Raw genomic sequence first — 18,944 nt, forward strand, 5'->3', positions numbered from 1 at the left:
TTTTTACGCCAGTTTATGTTTAGGGTGCGAGATTTTGGTATTGATATTATGAATTTTCCTAAAGTTTGTTCTGAAAACTGCTAATTAGGTTTGGTTATGCTGTAAACATAAGCAGATGTATTATTTAACATTTAAAGTGGCACTATTAACCGTCTGTTAATTTTGTGTATTAACCGTCTATTAATTGTGTACTTTCCTCCATCAGCTACAATGTCTTTTGGAAACTTGAAGTTATTTTTTCCCATGCTGCCTGTATTCTGAACTCAAACAGTTCCATTACAGACAGCAGGCATGTTTAGTTCCCTTTTGGATACAGTCATTGATAACAGCAGGAGGAAATGTCGAAAGCTGTAGCATCAGTGTTTAGCCATTCTTACCTTAATAGAAAATGCCCTCTTTCTTAGGGATGCTATAGTAGCCCTTAAAGAAAACAGATATAGACTCAGCCAGTTGTTCTCCGAAACAATTTTAATTTAATTTGCATTTTGGAGCCTAAAGAGATTAAGAGCAGAGAAAAGTTTATTCCCTTTTTACATTTCTATTAAAGCTTAATTACTTCACGTAAAAAAGAAATTGCAGTATTTCAATACACTGAGCTAGCCCTGCATAGGAAGTCTGTGACACGATGGGACGTTTATACAAAATGAGTTAAAAATCAGGTAAACAATCACTTTTCCACTTTGCCATCAGCGAAGGGTCCAAATCCATACAACAGTTATTTTCACATTTACAGAAGCCAAGTGATTTGTACAGTATAAAATAGTGTCCTTCAAACTAGATCAGATTATGTCTTCCCCTCATTTACAATGTACTGCCATCAACTCTTCTCCCACAAAATTACTTTGTAATACCAATTACCATACTGTCAATTGACTTTACAGTAAAGAAGATCAACATTAGTACAATGCCTTCATATTCACTTGTCAAAATGACATAATCCAGTCAGCGTTCTACTCCTTACATTTGAAAAATCATTTAGTGAAATTTATAGCATAAAAGTAGTCACATACACAGCCACTATTACTTTGCAATTGATATGAAAACTGAAGTGATACAGATGTTTTTCCTAATAAGGATTTTATCCTTTTGTAGAATATCTGCCATGACATTCCATTTCTTTTTTAAAAAATGGAAATAATTTATGTTCATCCAGTTTTAAAAGCAGTTCTCAACAGAGGACTGTTTTGGAAACTAGGAAATATTTACCTATATTTTCTACCAAGAGCTGTTGCAGATTGGGTTTGGAATGAGACTGGATGGCTGAGAGATTGGGATTGATATCTCAAAACCAGGTTGGAATTTAACATCTTCAGCTATTTGGTGACGTACATGAAATGAGTCGACTGTCTCATTTAAGTGGCTAGAGAATGGATGTCTGTATCACAACAAAACCATTTAAAATGCTATCAGACACTATGGATTGAGTAAGGATGAAGACTAAAAAAATTACCCTATCCCTCAAATATTTTGGTCCTCCAGTTCAGGAAAGATGTTTAGTGCTGGAATAGAGAGGGAAAACTTACATTAGTACTGCAGTACATAATCTGCAGATAAACAGATGGCTCTCAGTTCAGCCCCTTTCACAGACACTATATTGACTTAAAATTAGAATTTGAATGTCAGAAAGCCTACCTTTTGCATTTGCTGAAACACCACCACACTGATGCTTTAAGAAGTATCTTTACTTTGTGCACTACAGCAGTCAGAACCACCAAAGATAGCATAAATGTATGGAGAGTTCTTGCTATTAGGATGGCAACAACAGAGAGAGAAATATAAATTTCACTGTAACATTCCAAGGGGGGGGAAGAAGAAAGTTTCATTTTATACCACTGTAATTTTCATCTCCCTGGCTGAAGTATTCCAATGAAAACTCTGAGTGGGATGAAGAACAAAAAAAATCCTTTGAGTGTGTGTGCATATATGTATAAAAAAATCCACCTTCCCATCTCTCAACAAGCAGGCCTCTTTGGGGTATCGGTATCCCATCCTCTTAGGAACATGCTGTAGATTGTTTAAATACTTTAAAATGTGTTGTACCCCCAAAATGCATAAGATTGTATGTAATGTTCTTGACACACACGTGGCACTGGGTTGGTACCTCTGGAACAGTACATTCCAGTTACGGAAATATGTAACAGGAAGATAACAGAGGGAAGGAGAAAGAGGGTTTTAAGTAAATAATGACAGAAAGGAGAAGAGAAAATAAATCATCATGTTCTGAAGGTCCTTTAGTTCCTTAGCATGCCTCAATTCCAGCTAACAGTGCTGCTGCATTTTTGCATCACTGTGTTGCACTAGGATAACTACATTCCCAGTATTAAAGGAGTAACACGACCAAGAACAAAAAGTAATCAAAACCTTGTTTCAGCTGGTGGACAGCTAAGTTTAGAGCCTTATTTACAAGCTCAATAAAAGCCCACAGCACCCTAACTTTTTACCTTTCAACGGAGTCTGGACTGCTTTAATTTGAAAGTGAAATAAAAATTAAGATAATGTGAACGTTGGCGGCTAAGTGGCAGACAGGTTTAAATGTGCCAGCCATTACCCTCTGGAAGCCTAGGTTTAAATACCCGGAGATCATCAAAGTTCATTAGGTGGCCTCATGCAAAATTTGGAACAACAGATTTGCTGTAGGTCAGGATAGAGGTACATTGGTAGATATACAGGGAAAACATGCACAGGAGATTAGTCCCTCCCATACTTTAGGATATTTGCATACATTTCTTTAAAAACAAACAGTAGAATAAACTTTCATACTAAGACTTGGCAACCTTCATTGGATCACTATAGATTAAAAAAAAAAAAAATGATGTGTTCCCTAAGGTTTTTATAGCCAGAAAACTCATGGGTATGTTTTCTAATGCAGAAATTTTGTTAGCACCAGAATAGCAGCACAGTATTCCTGTTTTTAAAAAAATCACAGTTCTGGACTCTCAAAGGTAAAACTCGGAGAAAATGGTCCAACCAAATAACTATAGCGATCCATTATCCCATTTAAAGTTAGAAATGTAAACTATTAATGAAGAGCAGCACAGATTCTAGAATACAAAAAACAATGTTCTAGAATCTCTTTTTATATTATCCATGTTAGAGTTCCAACCACATTGTGGCTCATTCCTACAGCGTGGTGTTGGTTATTCATTAAATCTTCTTGAAGAACGGTAAGTGAAAGAGGAAGAATGTTGAAAATAAGAAAATGAAGTAATGAAACTTGTTCTTACGATCAACAATTGGTGTACCATGTGTTTTAATGATTATAAATCAAAGAAATTCAGATAATTGAATAGAAATGTACTACTGTATCCTTGTGAGATTAACTCAACTTTGCTTTTCATACAAACAATGCAAATGTGCCATGGGACAAAAACAGAGAAATTTGTTTCAATATATTTTAATGCAGTTTTCAAACTTTGAAATATGTATAAACAACAGTGCTTCTGACATGACTGCTGGCTGTTTAAAAGTCATCATGATCTGAGGGTGACCCAGCCACTCAGCTTCACTTTCCTTCACAAAGTAAGAGAAGGAGAGAGAGAATACCTAAACAGCCAAAAGGTAAGGAAAGCACTGCCTTTTTACTTACTGTCAAAGATGTGCTCATCACCAATGCAATTCAGAAACATCAAAGACAAAAATATTTTAAAATCAAATTAAAAAACAAAAACAAAAACCACTAAGTTCAAGTCACCTTAGTATCATTAATTTGGCTTTTGAAATTCCTCTGCTATCATCTTTGCAAGTTCATAATCTGATGAAAGTCCAGAAAAACCCACTGAATTTCTGTAGTTAAAAAAACATTAGGTGTGGTTACTGACCATCACTGAAAAGAAATGCCAAGTCAAATGACGTCCACTGTGCTTGACCATTGAGCTGGCAGTAAGTTGCACTCTACTCAACCCAAAAGAATTTTTTCTCTTGAGAACAATTTAAAAACATTTGTAGGGCTAATGTGCCTGAATAAGTTTCACTCTGAATCAACAATAAAGTGCTGAATTATATTAAATTACCTGAATCTTACTCATTTAGAATCTTCATTTGCGGATTTCTAATCAAGTTGAAAAAGCCCTTTTTGCTGAGATAGCTAAGCTGTTGTGCAAATATTATAAAAATAGGTAACTTTCAATAGAAGCTATGTACACACCACAACTTCTGGTGTTTAAGTATGGCTGACAATACGAGAGATGAAAAATGCATGCAAATTATCTAAAAGGGTATATTTAAAATTAAGAAAAGGGAGGACACTGCTATGGAATTTTTGATACATTATAGTGAGTGGCTCTCTGCCAAGGTAATATAATTATACTAGATGTCTAAACCTGGTTTGACAAGCATCATGCCACCAACATGCTTTAGTTCCTTTTGTAGGTAAGGAAATTGATTTGTAATTTCAGGCTACTGCATACATTCAATTAATTTCTTATTCAAGTGTATTATTAAGTTTGAGGTTAAAAATTTGAGCAAACTCTCTACATCTAGTCACACAATCAGCACAAACAAGACATTAGTGCAGAGGGAAAGAGTCAGATGTACATGATAAGGACTCTTCCCCTTGCTGCATGATGCATCAGAATGACTTAGACTTAAATTTCAACTGGGTTACCAAGAGAACAAGAACAGGTTTTTCTCCCAAATTTAGCACATATTTCAAGAGGACTAAGAAAGCAACCTCAGATACAGCTAGAATAAAAGTCAAACCAAAAAGTTTGGACAATTGACACGTAGCTCCAAAAATTGTCATGCTGTGAAGGAAGTGTTCTCAGAAAAAGCTCCATAAAACTGCAAAAAATGCTGTTTGAGCTGAAGTTGGCCAACTGCTGCATAGAAATATGCTAACACACAACAGTCATGTTTAAGCCAGTGCATAGAGAAGATAAAGCACTTATGGTAATTGCAAATGTTAACAAGTCCATACAACTTGTTCAGTTTAGCAATGAGTTCATAGAAAAACAGAATTTGAGTAGAAATGCGCAAGCAAAAACAAAAAAAGATGACCTTCCAACTGTATAAAATCCACATACCAGTAATAGTAAAAAGACACCAGTGAAAAATATTCATCTCAGTCCCAAACACCCAACAGGCAAATAAAACCAGAGTAGCCAAGCCTTTGGCGGACAATTTTAAGAGAGAGTCTAAATATGGCATTACATTTCTAAATAATCCACAAAATATATTATATGGCATATTCATATTAAATACTGGGTAGCCAATTCTGCAGATCTGATGCTAATGATGCTTTAGCCAATGAGAACACGATAGGTCAAGCTAAATGAACGCCGGTGTATCACAACAGTGCTTGAGAAAGCAACAATTAAGGTCACCAACTCGTGCTTCAACAATTGTCATACTATCATCTATGGAGCAACACAAAGTTCTCTAGCTTTTCAGGGATGTGCCCTTTATAACATATGCTGTGATTCACTATAACACGAGCAGCAAGACACTGCAATGTAGTATGATTTATGGGCTGGATCAAATTTTTTGCCATTTCCTTCTCATCCAGCAAGTCACTAGCAGTTTGTTTATGCAAGTTTGTGGTGTCAAAGTGTGAACCTGACTTGATAAGAAGATTCATGATGTCTGGATGGTTGTTCAGTGCAGCAATGTGCAAGGGGCTGTTATCATCAGAGTCTCTGACATTTACATCAGCACCACATTCCACCAGTATAGCAGTAACTTGTAGAGAGGGGAACTTGCAAACAGGGTAACGACCCACACATGTAGTATTCTTATCAACAGCAAGATGAAGTGGGCTGAAGTTATTCTTCCCTCTAGGCTGCAGTTTAAGAAACCTGTAAATAGTCTGCTTTTTAAAATGGTCCTGTTCTGGACTGCAAGGAACTTTTTCCAGCAAGCAAATTAAATGCAAAATGATAGAAAGGGCTTTGTTCAGCTGTATTTGGTCAGGTGGACACTGAGTTTGCTTGATAGCCCGATCTATTTCGAGGACACTTTTGCACAGTATTCCCATAAGATCATCAAATGTAACGGTGGTGCCTAGGAGGCCTTTTGCCCTATCCTGTAGCATGAAGGAAAAGAGTTCAGCAAATGACAGTAAACTGCTGGCTGTCATAGGGCTCAGTGGGTCTAAATTGCTTTGCTGCATGTCCAAAGCATATTTCCATAGGTTGATGCATCGTTTAAAGTTTCCAGAGTCTGCATAGACTGCACCTCTGTACCTAATATAATAAGATGTATCTGGGTGAGAAGGACCAAGAATACGTTCTCTAATTAACAGTGCTTGCATTCTCATCTCATCAGGGTCTGCAATAAGATTTTCTAGCTCTTCTGCACTATTCACCTCCTTGGCATAGTCATAAGCCATAATTAGTGTTTGTGGCACAGGTTTGCTGAGGATATTAGTCCTGTCACTGTACCTCATGTCCATAGCTCTTTTCCAGTATTTCAAAGCACCAAGAAGATCTCTTTTTTTGTCCACAAATGTTGCTCCTAAAAGCTCCAAAGCATTGATACGTTCTGCCTTACTGGTCTGTACATGCTGCGTCAGGAAGTCCACAATATTTGTATGACCTGTCACACTGGCTGACAGAAGGGGAGTCATTCCATAGCCATCTTTTTCCATCTTTGCACAGTATTTAAGAAGCATCTTCATGATGTCCAAGCTTCCAGATTCTGCACAGTCATGTAATGCAGTATTTCCTGACAAGAAAAGAAAATCGTAAGTGCACAAAAATCATGATATATTTATCGAGCTATACTAATAGCTAAAGGAGAAATACTTCACGCATACATGTCAAAACAGGCAAGCTGCAAGTTAATACCTGGAATACGCTGGACTTGATTAAAATACCAAGGTTGTCAAGCAGCTATACAAGTGCAAAGTTACTTGATAAAATTAAAGATGTTTCAAGTAAACTTTTGTCTCATTACTCCAAAAAAAGACAAAACAAAACAAATCCTGGATCCTTCATTCTGTGGTAATTTCATATTTGCTTTTAAGGATAAAACATTAGCTCTAAACATGCTACCTCTATCCTTCTAGACTTTTCATATATCATTCCTCCCTTCCACTACCTGATTTAAAAAAAAACAAACAAACCACCCACCCAATACATATAAACTTATGCCAACTCTTCAGCAGGTTCATTTACTTGCACACAGTACGCTCATCCCCTACCTTTCATCTGGGTCTTTAGATAGTAAGTCTTTCAGGGCAGGGATTTTTCTTTCTGTACTTGTATAACACTAGCATAATGGGGCTCCAATCCCAACGGGGGCTTTCTGATGCTGTCATAACATTTAAATGATCTAGGAAATATGGCTGTTTCATTTGTCTAATCTACATAAATTCAAACACTCTCGCCTTTGTATTTGATTAAATTATTCTACGGACACTGGGTTGATGAAGTAAAATGCATACAGCATATTTTGTCCACCTAGTCTTTATCCTAAAGTCCCAAGCTTTATCCCCCTGCTATTCTGGTTAGGATTCCCAAAGCCAAGAATAAGTTAATAGAAGAAAAAAAATAGTACATTGTTTCTTGAAAATATCATGGGTGTAGTCTATACAAGAGTGTAAATTGTAAAACACATCTGAAGAATGTATTTTTAACGATGGATTATTTCCCATCAGTACCACACTCCAAGTGTATCTTGTAAAATGTACTAAGTGTTCTAATGCAGTGTGTGGGAAGAATCCAGAAAAAAAAGACAGCAAGCATTAATGACATTTCACCGAAAGCCATGTCTGCAGCAAAGCTGAAAGGAAACATTAGAAGCTACAGTCCACTAAATCTTTCATATACTCCGGAAGTACTGTAGCTGAATGTCTTAGTTTAAATATGTACATTTCACCAGCAAAAAAAGATAACCAAACAATGTCTAGTGCAGCTGATTTCTTTAAAAAGTCCACAATTTAATACAAGCTGTTCTTTAGCTCTTCATCTGATACTGCATTAACAAGACACTAATTAGAGAAATATCAAAGTTCACACAAAAATCCAGCTACAATTGCAGTGAAAATTCTAGCAAACAGTAAATTTCCTACAGCATCAGAATTAACTGGAAGTCAATTGAGGATCATATAACCAATGAGAATTATTATTTCCTTGCTAGCTGGTCAATATTTTTGGTGGAAAACTGTCACTCCACAGGAAATTAGGTATATTATCTTATTGTCAGTCAGTTTTCCACTAGAACCTACTATTACAGCTTCTGCAGCTTTGATTATCGTTGCTCCAACCAGCCACTTCACCATGTTCTCTTGCTCCATATTGTTCATGTACTCTCTGGGCCAGATGCTCAGTTGCATTCTAATGGCTTTGTGCCACCTGAGATCACAAAGAGACTAAATCTGGCCAGCTAGGAAATTCTCTGGTGTGGGGGAAGTCTCAGCTGATACAAAGCCAATATATCTGCCCCCAGCACCACTCACTCATATTCAACCCAAATGTAGGTGGTGCGTCAGGGTCGAGAGCAGGTATAGTTGGCATATGCTATGCTCCAGCTATGCTCAATTGGTGTACAGTCTCTTAGAACTACAGCCAGCTGTCACTGTTGCACAGGCCACTCTACATTAGATTGTAGATCAATCCCAGTAATCAGAGGGTGGTGAACAATTTCTCTGACAGACCCTCCTTTTCCTTAGCACAGCAGAGAATCTGGGCCACAGTGTCTCTGGCTTTGTCTGGATTAGGAAAAGTGGTCAAAATTAGATCTGGCTCAGGTAGCATGTCTTAGCTAAACCTAAAGTACCCTCAACCTTTTTCTAATATTGATACAAGGTAACACCTTGTAGCTCAATTTAACTGGTTGAGTTGAAACTGAGGCCCAACTACTATATTTATTTCTTGATCAACTAATTTAGACAGCAATCTTCTTTGTCTGTAGAAGGCTTTTGTTCTAACATTCCTACATCATACCTGTTTAAGAGTAGGACATACCAAACAAAACAATGGAGTCAAATATAAATGATCAAAATACATACAGCTGAACAAGAATGGCTGGGGATAAAGGTAAATACAGAATTACACATATTATGGTTTTATTTCCAAAAGTTCATTTCTGGTCTTCATTCTTATCAGCCATGAATGTAGTTCAAAAACTTCACAGCAATTGTATGGCCATTAGCGAACTGGTGTCTCAGATCTTGCTGAAAGAAATACCTTTAGGGACAGCAAAAAAAACTCTTAAAATTTACATAAACATTCAAATACAATGATTTTTCCATGGGTAGCAAAGATATATTGTGTGTTTACTAAATAGAGTCTGGTCTATGTTGGAGGTCAATACTACTATATTTAAGGATTCATTACAGATTGTTTCCCCTTCTTTCATTTTTCTGTAATATTGTGAACCATGTTAAAGGAACAATTTACATGGAAATATTTCTTCTACTGTATTGTAGTTAAGTACGTAAAACTTGTACATCTAAAAAACTTTGGGATATTCCATTAAGTCAGATCTAAGTTTTCTGAAACAGTCACCAATGCTATTGCAGAAGTGTCTTTTAGAAAAACAACAAAAACACCCCAGTATTCCATATATACATAGTCAATTTGTTTCACATTTGTAAATCCTGATTATCAAATATGGCAGCAACATATTTTTTTTTTTTTTTTTAGCATTAGGGCCTCATATTATTTAAAGTAGTTTCTACCCATTTTCAAAGTAAATTTTGTCTTCTGGCTTCCCAAAAAAAGCTAGATAAAAAAAAAAGAGAGTGTTATAAGTTCTGCAAGAAAACTTTCAGGAACATTATTAGAAAACCCACCTTACTCATCTACACACTAGTAGCATGTAAGAAACTTGCCCTGGCAATAGGCCACAAATCTGTACAGAATGTAAGCTTTTTGGTTGTTTTTAATTTTCTGGTTCTTGTGGTTACAAAGATACCTTCGAAACATGAACTGGTGTAGTGAGGTTTTCTGGAGTCTGCATTAAAACAACTCAAATGCCTATGCTGACAGCTGCAGCAGCATGAAATTAATGGAACTCTGGTCAGTTTTACTGCCATTTGGAAAAGCTACTTAGTTCTTTTCATGTCAAGTTCCTTATATTACAAGAAGATATTAGTTTTCTAGGTCACCCTGTCCAAATTTATTATGCAACATGAAACAGTCTTCAGATCTAGTCAACACAGGACAACAAAAAAAGCCTTTAGTTCATACAGAGAAAAACAGAATTTGTGAATTAAAGAGAGACAAGGTGGGGGACGTAATTATCTTTTACTGGACCAACTTCTGTCGATGAGCAAGACTAGCTTTCGAGCTTACACAGAGTTCTTTTTCAGGACTAGGAAATGTACTCAAGTTAAATAAAAGGTGGAGAAAACTGTTTAGCATAAGTGGTTAATACATTTCAAGGAACTGTTCAAGATGAAGTGACCAGTTAACACCTCGGGGGGGGGGGGGAGGGGAGAGAAAGAGGGCGCAGGGGAGAGTGAAATTTTGTGAATTCAAGTCATGAAATGAAGGGCTTATCTTCCTGTACAGCGCTACTGAGGCTCAGCTACACTGGTGCAGCTATGCTGCTGTAGTGCTTTAGTGAAGACGCTTCTATGCCAACCAGACAGTTTCTCTCTGAAGCTCTCCCGTCAACATAGCACTGTTACATGTGGGGTTAAGTTGGTATAACTACATCAGTCAGGGGGTGTGGATTTTTCACGCCCTCCCCCCAAGCTATGCAGTTATTCCAATTAGTTTGTGTTCAGACCTGGCCTGAGATTAGTTTAAAAAGACAGCTACTGATTATGTTCAGGGTCAGAGGAGCAAGGGGAAATTAGATTTCTTGTTGTCCACTTCTTAAATGTGTTTATCTGAAGTACAGTCATACAATTTAGGCAAAAACTATGGGCCTAATGCTGGAAGATGCTGAGTGCTCTCAATTGCCACTTGATAAGTGTCCTCAATTTCTATGGACTTCACAGGATCCCATCTAATTAGTTTCATCCATAATTTGAGCAGCTCTCACGACAAACATTTTCAAATTACACCTACTTATGACATAGTATCAAATATTGTTGTATGCAGTGTTGTAGCTGCATCGGTCCCAGGATAAGAGAGCGCGAGAAGGTGGGCGAGGTAATATCTTTTATTGTTTCCCTCACCAACAGAAGTTAGTCCAATAAAAGATATTACCTCACCCACCTTGTCTCTATAGTTTCAGATAGTCATTTACAGAATCTATAGATTAGGAAAGTCACGTAAAAGTATACAGTTAATCTTGAATAAACTATAGTTCACCAAGATACATTTGCAGTGTCCTAACTTGACTTCTCATCACTCTAGGAAATTAATTTAGTCACACCATCCCTACTGTCTTGAGTGTAGGGAAAATATTTTTTGTCCCTGATTAGCCTACCCAATTTGCCAGGGATTTCCAAACTCCAGTGACATGTCTCAAAAGTAAATGGGATTATAGGGCTTTTATTTTAACAGACATCTCTCTTCCACTTATTGCAACCATGTATGGGTCCAGAGGATTCCTCCTTGATGGATGCCCTAAGACTTCATTAGGAATTAACAGGGAATACATGACACAGACCAAAACAACAACTTTTATTATCCATAGCTTAGTATAAGATGTCACTTCAGAAAATAATGTAATGTTTTGTGGACCACCTGCGGTCTTCATATCCTTTCTTGGTGGTGCACAAAAAAAAATATTTTAAGAGATTAGAACATTGGGTGGGGAATATAAATAATAACAACACTCTCTCTTATACAAAAGAATCTATAAAACAAAGGATGGAAAATGCTCAAATGTTACTGATCATTTTGTAAATGGTTTAGTCAAAAAAACAAAAAAACAAAAAAAACACCAAAAACCCACAGAGGACTCTCCTGTGACAATAACTATTCTACTAGAAATTGGCAATGGCCATAAAGCTTATCAAAATGTTAATCTTTTCATGGACAAAAACAACCCAGATCCTGGTCTTGTCAGCACTTACTACCAGAAGTTGCACTATTGATTTCCAGCAGCAGAAGTACTATACTTGACGGTGTTTTCAGGTTCAGGCCTGTAATTTATGAAAAACTATGAAAAAAAACCTCTCTCATTTCAACACTTGTCCAGTCCAGTAAGTTGTCTTTCAAAAAGTGTTAAACATAAATTTTAATATTCATTTTGGTTGCACTGTCAACCAAATATCCACATCCTCACAACGTGTTTTTTTTCCTAGTGTTCTCTATCTATTCATTTAAAACTGATTTTACTTGTATAGTTTATAATGAAGTGTCATTCTCCCACTGTTCAAAACCTCCCCGTTTTTCTTTTTGGCAGGTTTTCAGCTGTGCCTTCTGATGGGAGCTCTGCCATAATATTTCAAACAAGCTAACTGTCCCAAAATAGGATTGAAATCAAAGTGACAGTCTCGCAACCTCCACATGAATTCAGAGACAAGGATATTTCCTGTAACTGTATGTCCTACCGGTCTAAACACATTCGATTTACCTTACAATTTTTGTTCATTTTTTCCTTAATTTTAGCCTTTTAGAATTGCAAAGCATTTATTTACTGCAACTGAAGTGAAACGCTAAGATGTGCCAGACATATCTAGAAAATGGAACAAATATATGGGGAGGAGGTGACCAGCCCTTTGTGGAGAAAGAGGTGGTTCGGGACTATTTAGAAAAGCTGGACGAGCACAAGTCCATGGGGCTGGATGCGCTGCAACCGAGAGTGCTAAAGGAGTTGGCGGATGTGATTGCAGAGCCATTGGCCATTATCTTTGAAAACTCATGGCGATTGGGGGAAGTCCCGGATGACTGGAAAAAGGCTAATGTAGTGCCCATCTTTAAAAAAGGGAAGGAGGAGGATCCTGGGAACTACAGGCCAGTCAGCCTCACCTCAGTCCCTGGAAAAATCATGGAGCAGGTCCTCAAGGAATCAATTCTGAAGCACTTAGAGGAGAAAGTGATCAGGAACAGTCATCAGGAAAAGTGATCAGGATTCACCAAGGGCAAATCATGCCTGACTAATCTAATTGCCTTCTATGATGAGACAACTGGCTCTGTGGATGAGGGGAAAGCAGTGGACGTGTTCCTTGACTTTAGCAAAGCTTTTGACATTGTCTCCCACAGTATTCTTGCCAGCAAGTTAAAGAAGTATGGGCTGGATGAATGGACTATAAGGTGGATAGAAAGCTGGCTAGATTGTCGGGCTCAACGGGTAGTGATCAATGGCTCCATGTCTAGTTGGCAGCCAGTATGAAGTGGAGTGCCCCAAGGGTCGGTCCTCGGGCCGGTTTTGTTCAATATCTTCATAAATGATCTGGAGGATGGCGTGGATTGCACCCTCAGCAAGTTTGCAGATGACACTAAACTGGGAGGAGAGATAGATACGCTGGAGGGTAAGGACAGGATACAGAGGACCCTAGACAAATTAGAGGATTGGGCCAAAAGAAATCTGATGAGGTTCAACAAGGACAAGTGCAGAGTCCTGCACTTAGGATGGAAGAATCCTATGCACCGCTACAGACTAGGGACCGAATGGCTCGGCAGCAGTTCTGCAGAAAAGGACCTAGGGGTTACAGTGGACGAGAAGCTGGATATGAGTCAACAGTGTGCCCTTGTTGCCAAGAAGGCCAATGGCATTTTGGGCTGTATAAGTAGGGGCATTGCCAGTAGATCGAGGACGTGATCATTGCCCTCTATTCATTGGTGAGGCCTCATCTGGAGTACTGTGTCCAGTTTTGGGCCCCACACTACAAGAAGGATGTGGAAAAATTGGAGAGAGTCCAGCTGAGGGCAACAAAAATGATTAGGGGACTGGAACACGTGACTTATGAGGAGAGGCTGAGGGAACTGGGATTGTTTAGTCTGTGGAAGAGAAGAATGAGGGGGGATTTGATAGCTGCTTTCAACTACTTGAAAGGGGGTTCCAAAGAGGATGGATCTAGACTGTTTTCAGTGGTAGCAGATGACAGAACAAGGAGTAATGGTCTCAAGTTGCAGTGGGGGAGGTTTAGGTTGGATACTAGCAAAACCTTTTTCACTAGGTGCGTGGTGAAGCACTGGAATGCATTACCTAGGGAGGTGGTGGAATCTCCTTCCTTAGAAGTTTTTAAGGTCAGGCTTGATAAAGCCCTGGCTGGGATGATTTAGTTGGGGATTGGTCCTGCTTTGAGCAGGGGGTTGGACTAGATGACCTCCTGAGGTCCCTTCCAACCCTGATATTCTATGAAACTAAGACCAGGACTGAGGTATTAGCTTTGTAGTAACTCTTACTTTCTGATCATTTATTGTGTACAGACATGGAGACCAAAAAAAAAAGGGGGGGGGGCGGGGAGAGAGACAGTGTTGTAGGTTTTATTATGTATAAAATATATTTGGTGTTATGTATTTATACACATACATGAAAAAAGGACTTTCATAACTTATGTTCAATTTTCAAATTTTATTTCACAAGAGGAACAAAAATCCCCCCCCCGCCCCAATTCCACTTGCACTTATGACAATTTTAATTACTTTTCCGCCCCAGGGCATCTTGTACTGGTCAAGAATGTCAAACATCCTTAGAATATCTTGTCTTTTTGCTATTTAGTTTATGTGGATAACTATGTTTACTACCAAGTTATGTCCCTTACCAGACGGGAACCCACTGGAGTCATGCCAACTTGACAGGAGTGTCCTAGGACATTACTTCCCTGCATTGCCCCCTTAGGCAAAGGGTGGCATTTCAGGTGCTCCCTCCTCAGTTTTCCCTCTCAACAACCCAGTAACTGAACCTCAAGGTCTCTTGACTCAGTAATACCCTCCCTGGGCTGGTTTATTATAAAGCCTTGTGAAAACAGTCCATAACAAAAGTCGCAAATAAAAAGGTTCTTCTGGCTTTCAGGGTTTCCTCTGAAGCCCACCCTCTGAACTCTGTTCCCAATCCCCTCAGTTACCGTTCAGTCTTTGTCTCTCTCCTTATAGCAGGAGCCCCAGCCCTCTTCCTGGAGCTGGGAAATTCAACCACTTATTATCCCTCTCTTTAAACAAGAAATTCCCAGCTCTCCTGGATCTGGGTTGTAATTTAGGGCTCTGGAGGGCCTTAGCCAGTTCCTCTCTCAGCTGGTATTTTCCCTAATTAGCCCTTAGGCTCAGGGGATCAGTAGCTAATCTTCTACTACTGGTGTCTGCCTTGTTATGAGGTAGTAAAAGGCAGCATATATGCTACTCCCTATCTCCCAGCTAATTCCCAACTGGTTGATTGGGTGAGGAGGGGAGTTTTGCCACTCCATCTTTGCAAGGGTCCTCCCCTAAGCCCCTTAAAGATACAGTGGCAGGATTTCCTCCCAAGCAGCATTCATTCCCAGGACCTCTTCCTTTCTAGCCATATCCCCCTAAGGTCCTTATATTGAACCTTTCAAACCCTTAAAGGGCCATGCCTCTTGGTGAGGTTGGTTGACCTCTAGGGACTACTGCCTTTAAGGGGCAGGCTACTCTGTCACAGGCAGCATAGTTTCTCTTCCTTGTATATGTTTCCAGCAGTGGCTGCTATATGCTTAGCAGGAAGAACTTTCCTTGCATCATTAGGACCATAGCCATGGTAGTGATAACTTATGGAAGAGAGCCTTAAGTCCATACCTTTTATGACCAAGAATACCAAGCAGAGTAGACTCCCTCCAGTCGCTCTTCTTTACTACCTATTCTTAAGAGGCACGAATAAGGGTAAAAAAAAATATTTAATGGCTACCTATTCAGTGAGCACCATTCAACTTGGACATTGAATGAGGCAGGGAGCCTTTAGAAAAAAATAGTATATAATCATATAATTAAAGTGTAATACATATGCATAAGGAGGCCAATTTAAGGTGGTACAAGTAACTTTAATTCTGGCATTTCCTAACTTTTCAGTACTTGACTTGGCAATTTTAACATCAGTTTATTGTAGCTTTCTTTTTTAAATTATAATTTCACAGGTTTTTTGAAAAAGCAAACTGAAAAAACAAATAATATCATGTAGAATCATTCTCACTGTCCATATGGGTCATCAGCAGTGTTGGAAACATTCGATCCAAATCACAGATCTCTACCATTTGAGCTAATGGAGTAACCAACAGAAGTAGTAGGCTGGTATACTCTATGTGGACCAGCCACTAGAGGAAGGATGGGCCACTTTTAGCCAGTGGGTTTTACATGTATTTGTTAGACAGCAGAGAACAAAGATACTCAGATATCCCAAGTTCTATTTCTGGAAGGAAGCGTGTCTAGGAGTTACAGACCCTTCTGCCCTGATCTCCAGAGCCTGCTCCCTCTTTAATCTCTGCTCTGGCTTCAATCTGTTCCTGCTCCTCTGCATTTCAATCAGGCTGCTGCTTCTTCTTCCAAACTGCTGGTGCACCAGCAGGAGGAGAATTGAGACCACACGTGACAGAATCTCACTCCTCAATGCCAGTGGCCAGGACCATTGTGACCCCGACAATGCGGAGGAGCAACTGCAGGGAAAATCGTGCTCAACCCTGGAGTGGGGTATGCTCACTGTAGATGGAAACTTGGGAGAATTTAGCTACCAGCCTCTAACAAAGATCTACTGAAGATGTGAAAACGTTCTTCTAGAGGCTTACAACTGAGCCAAATTCTTGTGAGTTTTCACAAGAACAGCAAAAGGCACCTCTAACCCCAAGTTGATTCCCTTCTCCAGGATTTCAAGTCCCTCTGCCAAGGAATGGAAACACTAAAGCTTCTCAATAGAACAAGTGTAAGAACGTTTGAATATTGGCAAAACAACATTCTTCCCTAACCTCTTTCTTGAAAATGGTTAAACTGTTTTCACTGATACTTTCCAAAATAAAATTCTGCCCAAGGCAGACACCCAGCATAGAATGTTTCAGCCTGAATGGTTAAAGTACGGCTAAGGTATAAGTAACTAAAAACAGGGTCTTACATTGGGGCTGCTCTTGGGTCCTCCCACCCCAGCCAGGTGAAGGGGTTCAGGCTCCCAAGGCCCCTTCCAGCTTCCAGCTTGACTGGGGGAGGGGAAGTGGAGGGGCAGGGGCACAGAGGGGGCGAGAGCACGGCTACAACATTGCAAGAGAAACTGTCATGACACATTGCAAAAACCCCAAACACTCAAAACTAAAATTAGTAGCTAGCTGTACAGATTCAACTCTAAATCAAACATCTTTACAATCTCATGAATTTACCATAAATGGACACACAGAGAACCATGAAAAAAGTAGAATATTCCACAGAGAATCTCACTGCCCTCTCAAACTAGACTTCCATCTACAAACAGATAATTTTCCTTTTTACCTATGCTGAAAGAAACCACAGTTCTACCAGTTATCAGGCTGGAACTACCAGAAGTAGTTGGGTTTTGTTTTTTAATTATTTGTATTACAATAGTATTTACAGGACTCAACTGTACAGAGAACAGTATAAGCACAGTAAGAGACAGTCTCTGCCTCTAAGGCTACATCTACACTTAAAACACTAGAACAGCACAGTAGAGGCCTGCGCGGATACAAAATTTGTATCCGCAATCCACAAAAATAATCCACGGATGCGGATACCTGCAGATAATCAGCAGATATCCACGGGTTTGCAGGGCTCTATAGCACAGCTCATGATAGTGCTTCAGTTTAGACATTCACTATAACAAGGGGAGGGGTTCTCCCATTGCTGTAGTTAGTCCACCTCCCCGAGAGTCAGTAGCTAGGTCAACCAAAGAATTCTTCCATCGACTTAGCGCTGTCTACATTGGGGTTAGGTCAGCATACGTGCCTTAGGAGTGTGGATTTTTCACACCTGAGAGACGTAGCAATGCCGATGTAAGTTTTCAGGGTAGATCAGCCCTAAACTTTAAACTGAATTAAGATGAAATGCAACAAGTGTTCGTAACGATGAGAAGGGACACAAGGAGAGGATAGGGGAAAGATTACAAGAATACACATTTACATTGACCAGATACATGCACAGAGAGATGGCTTTGGTTTGGCTACTTTTCAAAAATAATATATTATGAACTTGGTGAAACCTTGTTATGGGTTTGGTTAAAGCCTCTGAGGTTGAGAAGCATGAACTCACTCTTCAGTTAACAGGTTTCAGAGTAACAGCCGTGTTAGTCTGTATTCGTAAAAAGAAAAAAGAAAAGGAGTACTTGTGGCACCTTAGAGACTAACCAGTTTATTTGAGCATGAGCTTTCGTGAGCTACAGCTCACTTCATCGGATGCATAGCATATTGTTTTGTTTCATGGTCTCTGTGTGTATATAATGTCTTCTGCAGTTTCCACAATATGCTATGCATCCGATGAAGTGAGCTGTAGCTCACGAAAGCTCATGCTCAAATAAACTGGTTAGTCTCTAAGGTGCCACAAGTACTCCTTTTCTTTTTTCTTTCTTCAGTTAACGTAACTGTAAATGTAAGTCAAAACTAAACCAAAAGGGGTGTGTGAACCTGCCCAGGAGCTTTTGGGATGAGTACTGTTTTGGGTAGGTGTGTGTGCGGGAGTGATAGAGAACACAGATACTAAGGCCACTCACAGACAAGAATAGCAAGGAAAGGCAAGGGAAAACAAAAAGCCTAGTAGGACACAGGAGCCAGTAAGAACAGTGACACCATGGAAAAAGCTAGACAGAGAACTTTTGGGTCTGGGGTTGGCTAAAGAAACTGCTCCTTTTGTTCTTGGTTCCTTCTAGATTCAGAAACACAGGACTTTGTAAATAAACAGAATTGTATAAAAGAAATACCTGATCACCACCAATTTCTACTTCCAACTGGAACATCCCCAGGGCCCCAAACTTTGACTAGCTGCTTGGGTCAAAAGGGGCAACAGCCTAACAAAGTCTATCAGTGATCTATCTAGTAATCATCAATTGTCAATTTGAGGGGGAATTTGAAAGACTGGCTATAAGGCTGTAAGGATTAGTTCTATCCTTATGGCAGATATTCCATGCGTTACCAAAGAATTTTGAAAGTATCACAAAAACACACTTATTAATAAAAAGTACAAATGTTAAATATTAATTAAGACTATAAAGTGGCTCAAATA

The 18,944-nt window shown here is 39.1% G+C and overlaps 1 protein-coding gene across 1 annotated transcript in view; it reads right to left on the bottom strand.

Annotated features, from left to right (window-relative positions):
- Positions 1-459: 459 nt before the first annotated feature.
- FEM1C (fem-1 homolog C) overlaps positions 460-18,944 on the bottom strand; it is a 31,946-nt gene continuing 13,461 nt past the window's right edge. Inside the window, exon 3 of the mRNA XM_074952982.1 lies at positions 460-6,660. Within this exon, the coding sequence (XP_074809083.1) occupies positions 5,351-6,660 (1,310 nt within the window). The 3' untranslated portion in view covers positions 460-5,350. The remainder of the gene's footprint in view (positions 6,661-18,944) is intronic.

Source organism: Natator depressus, chromosome 5, assembly GCF_965152275.1.
Source record: "Natator depressus isolate rNatDep1 chromosome 5, rNatDep2.hap1, whole genome shotgun sequence".
NCBI lineage: Eukaryota > Metazoa > Chordata > Testudines > Cheloniidae > Natator > Natator depressus.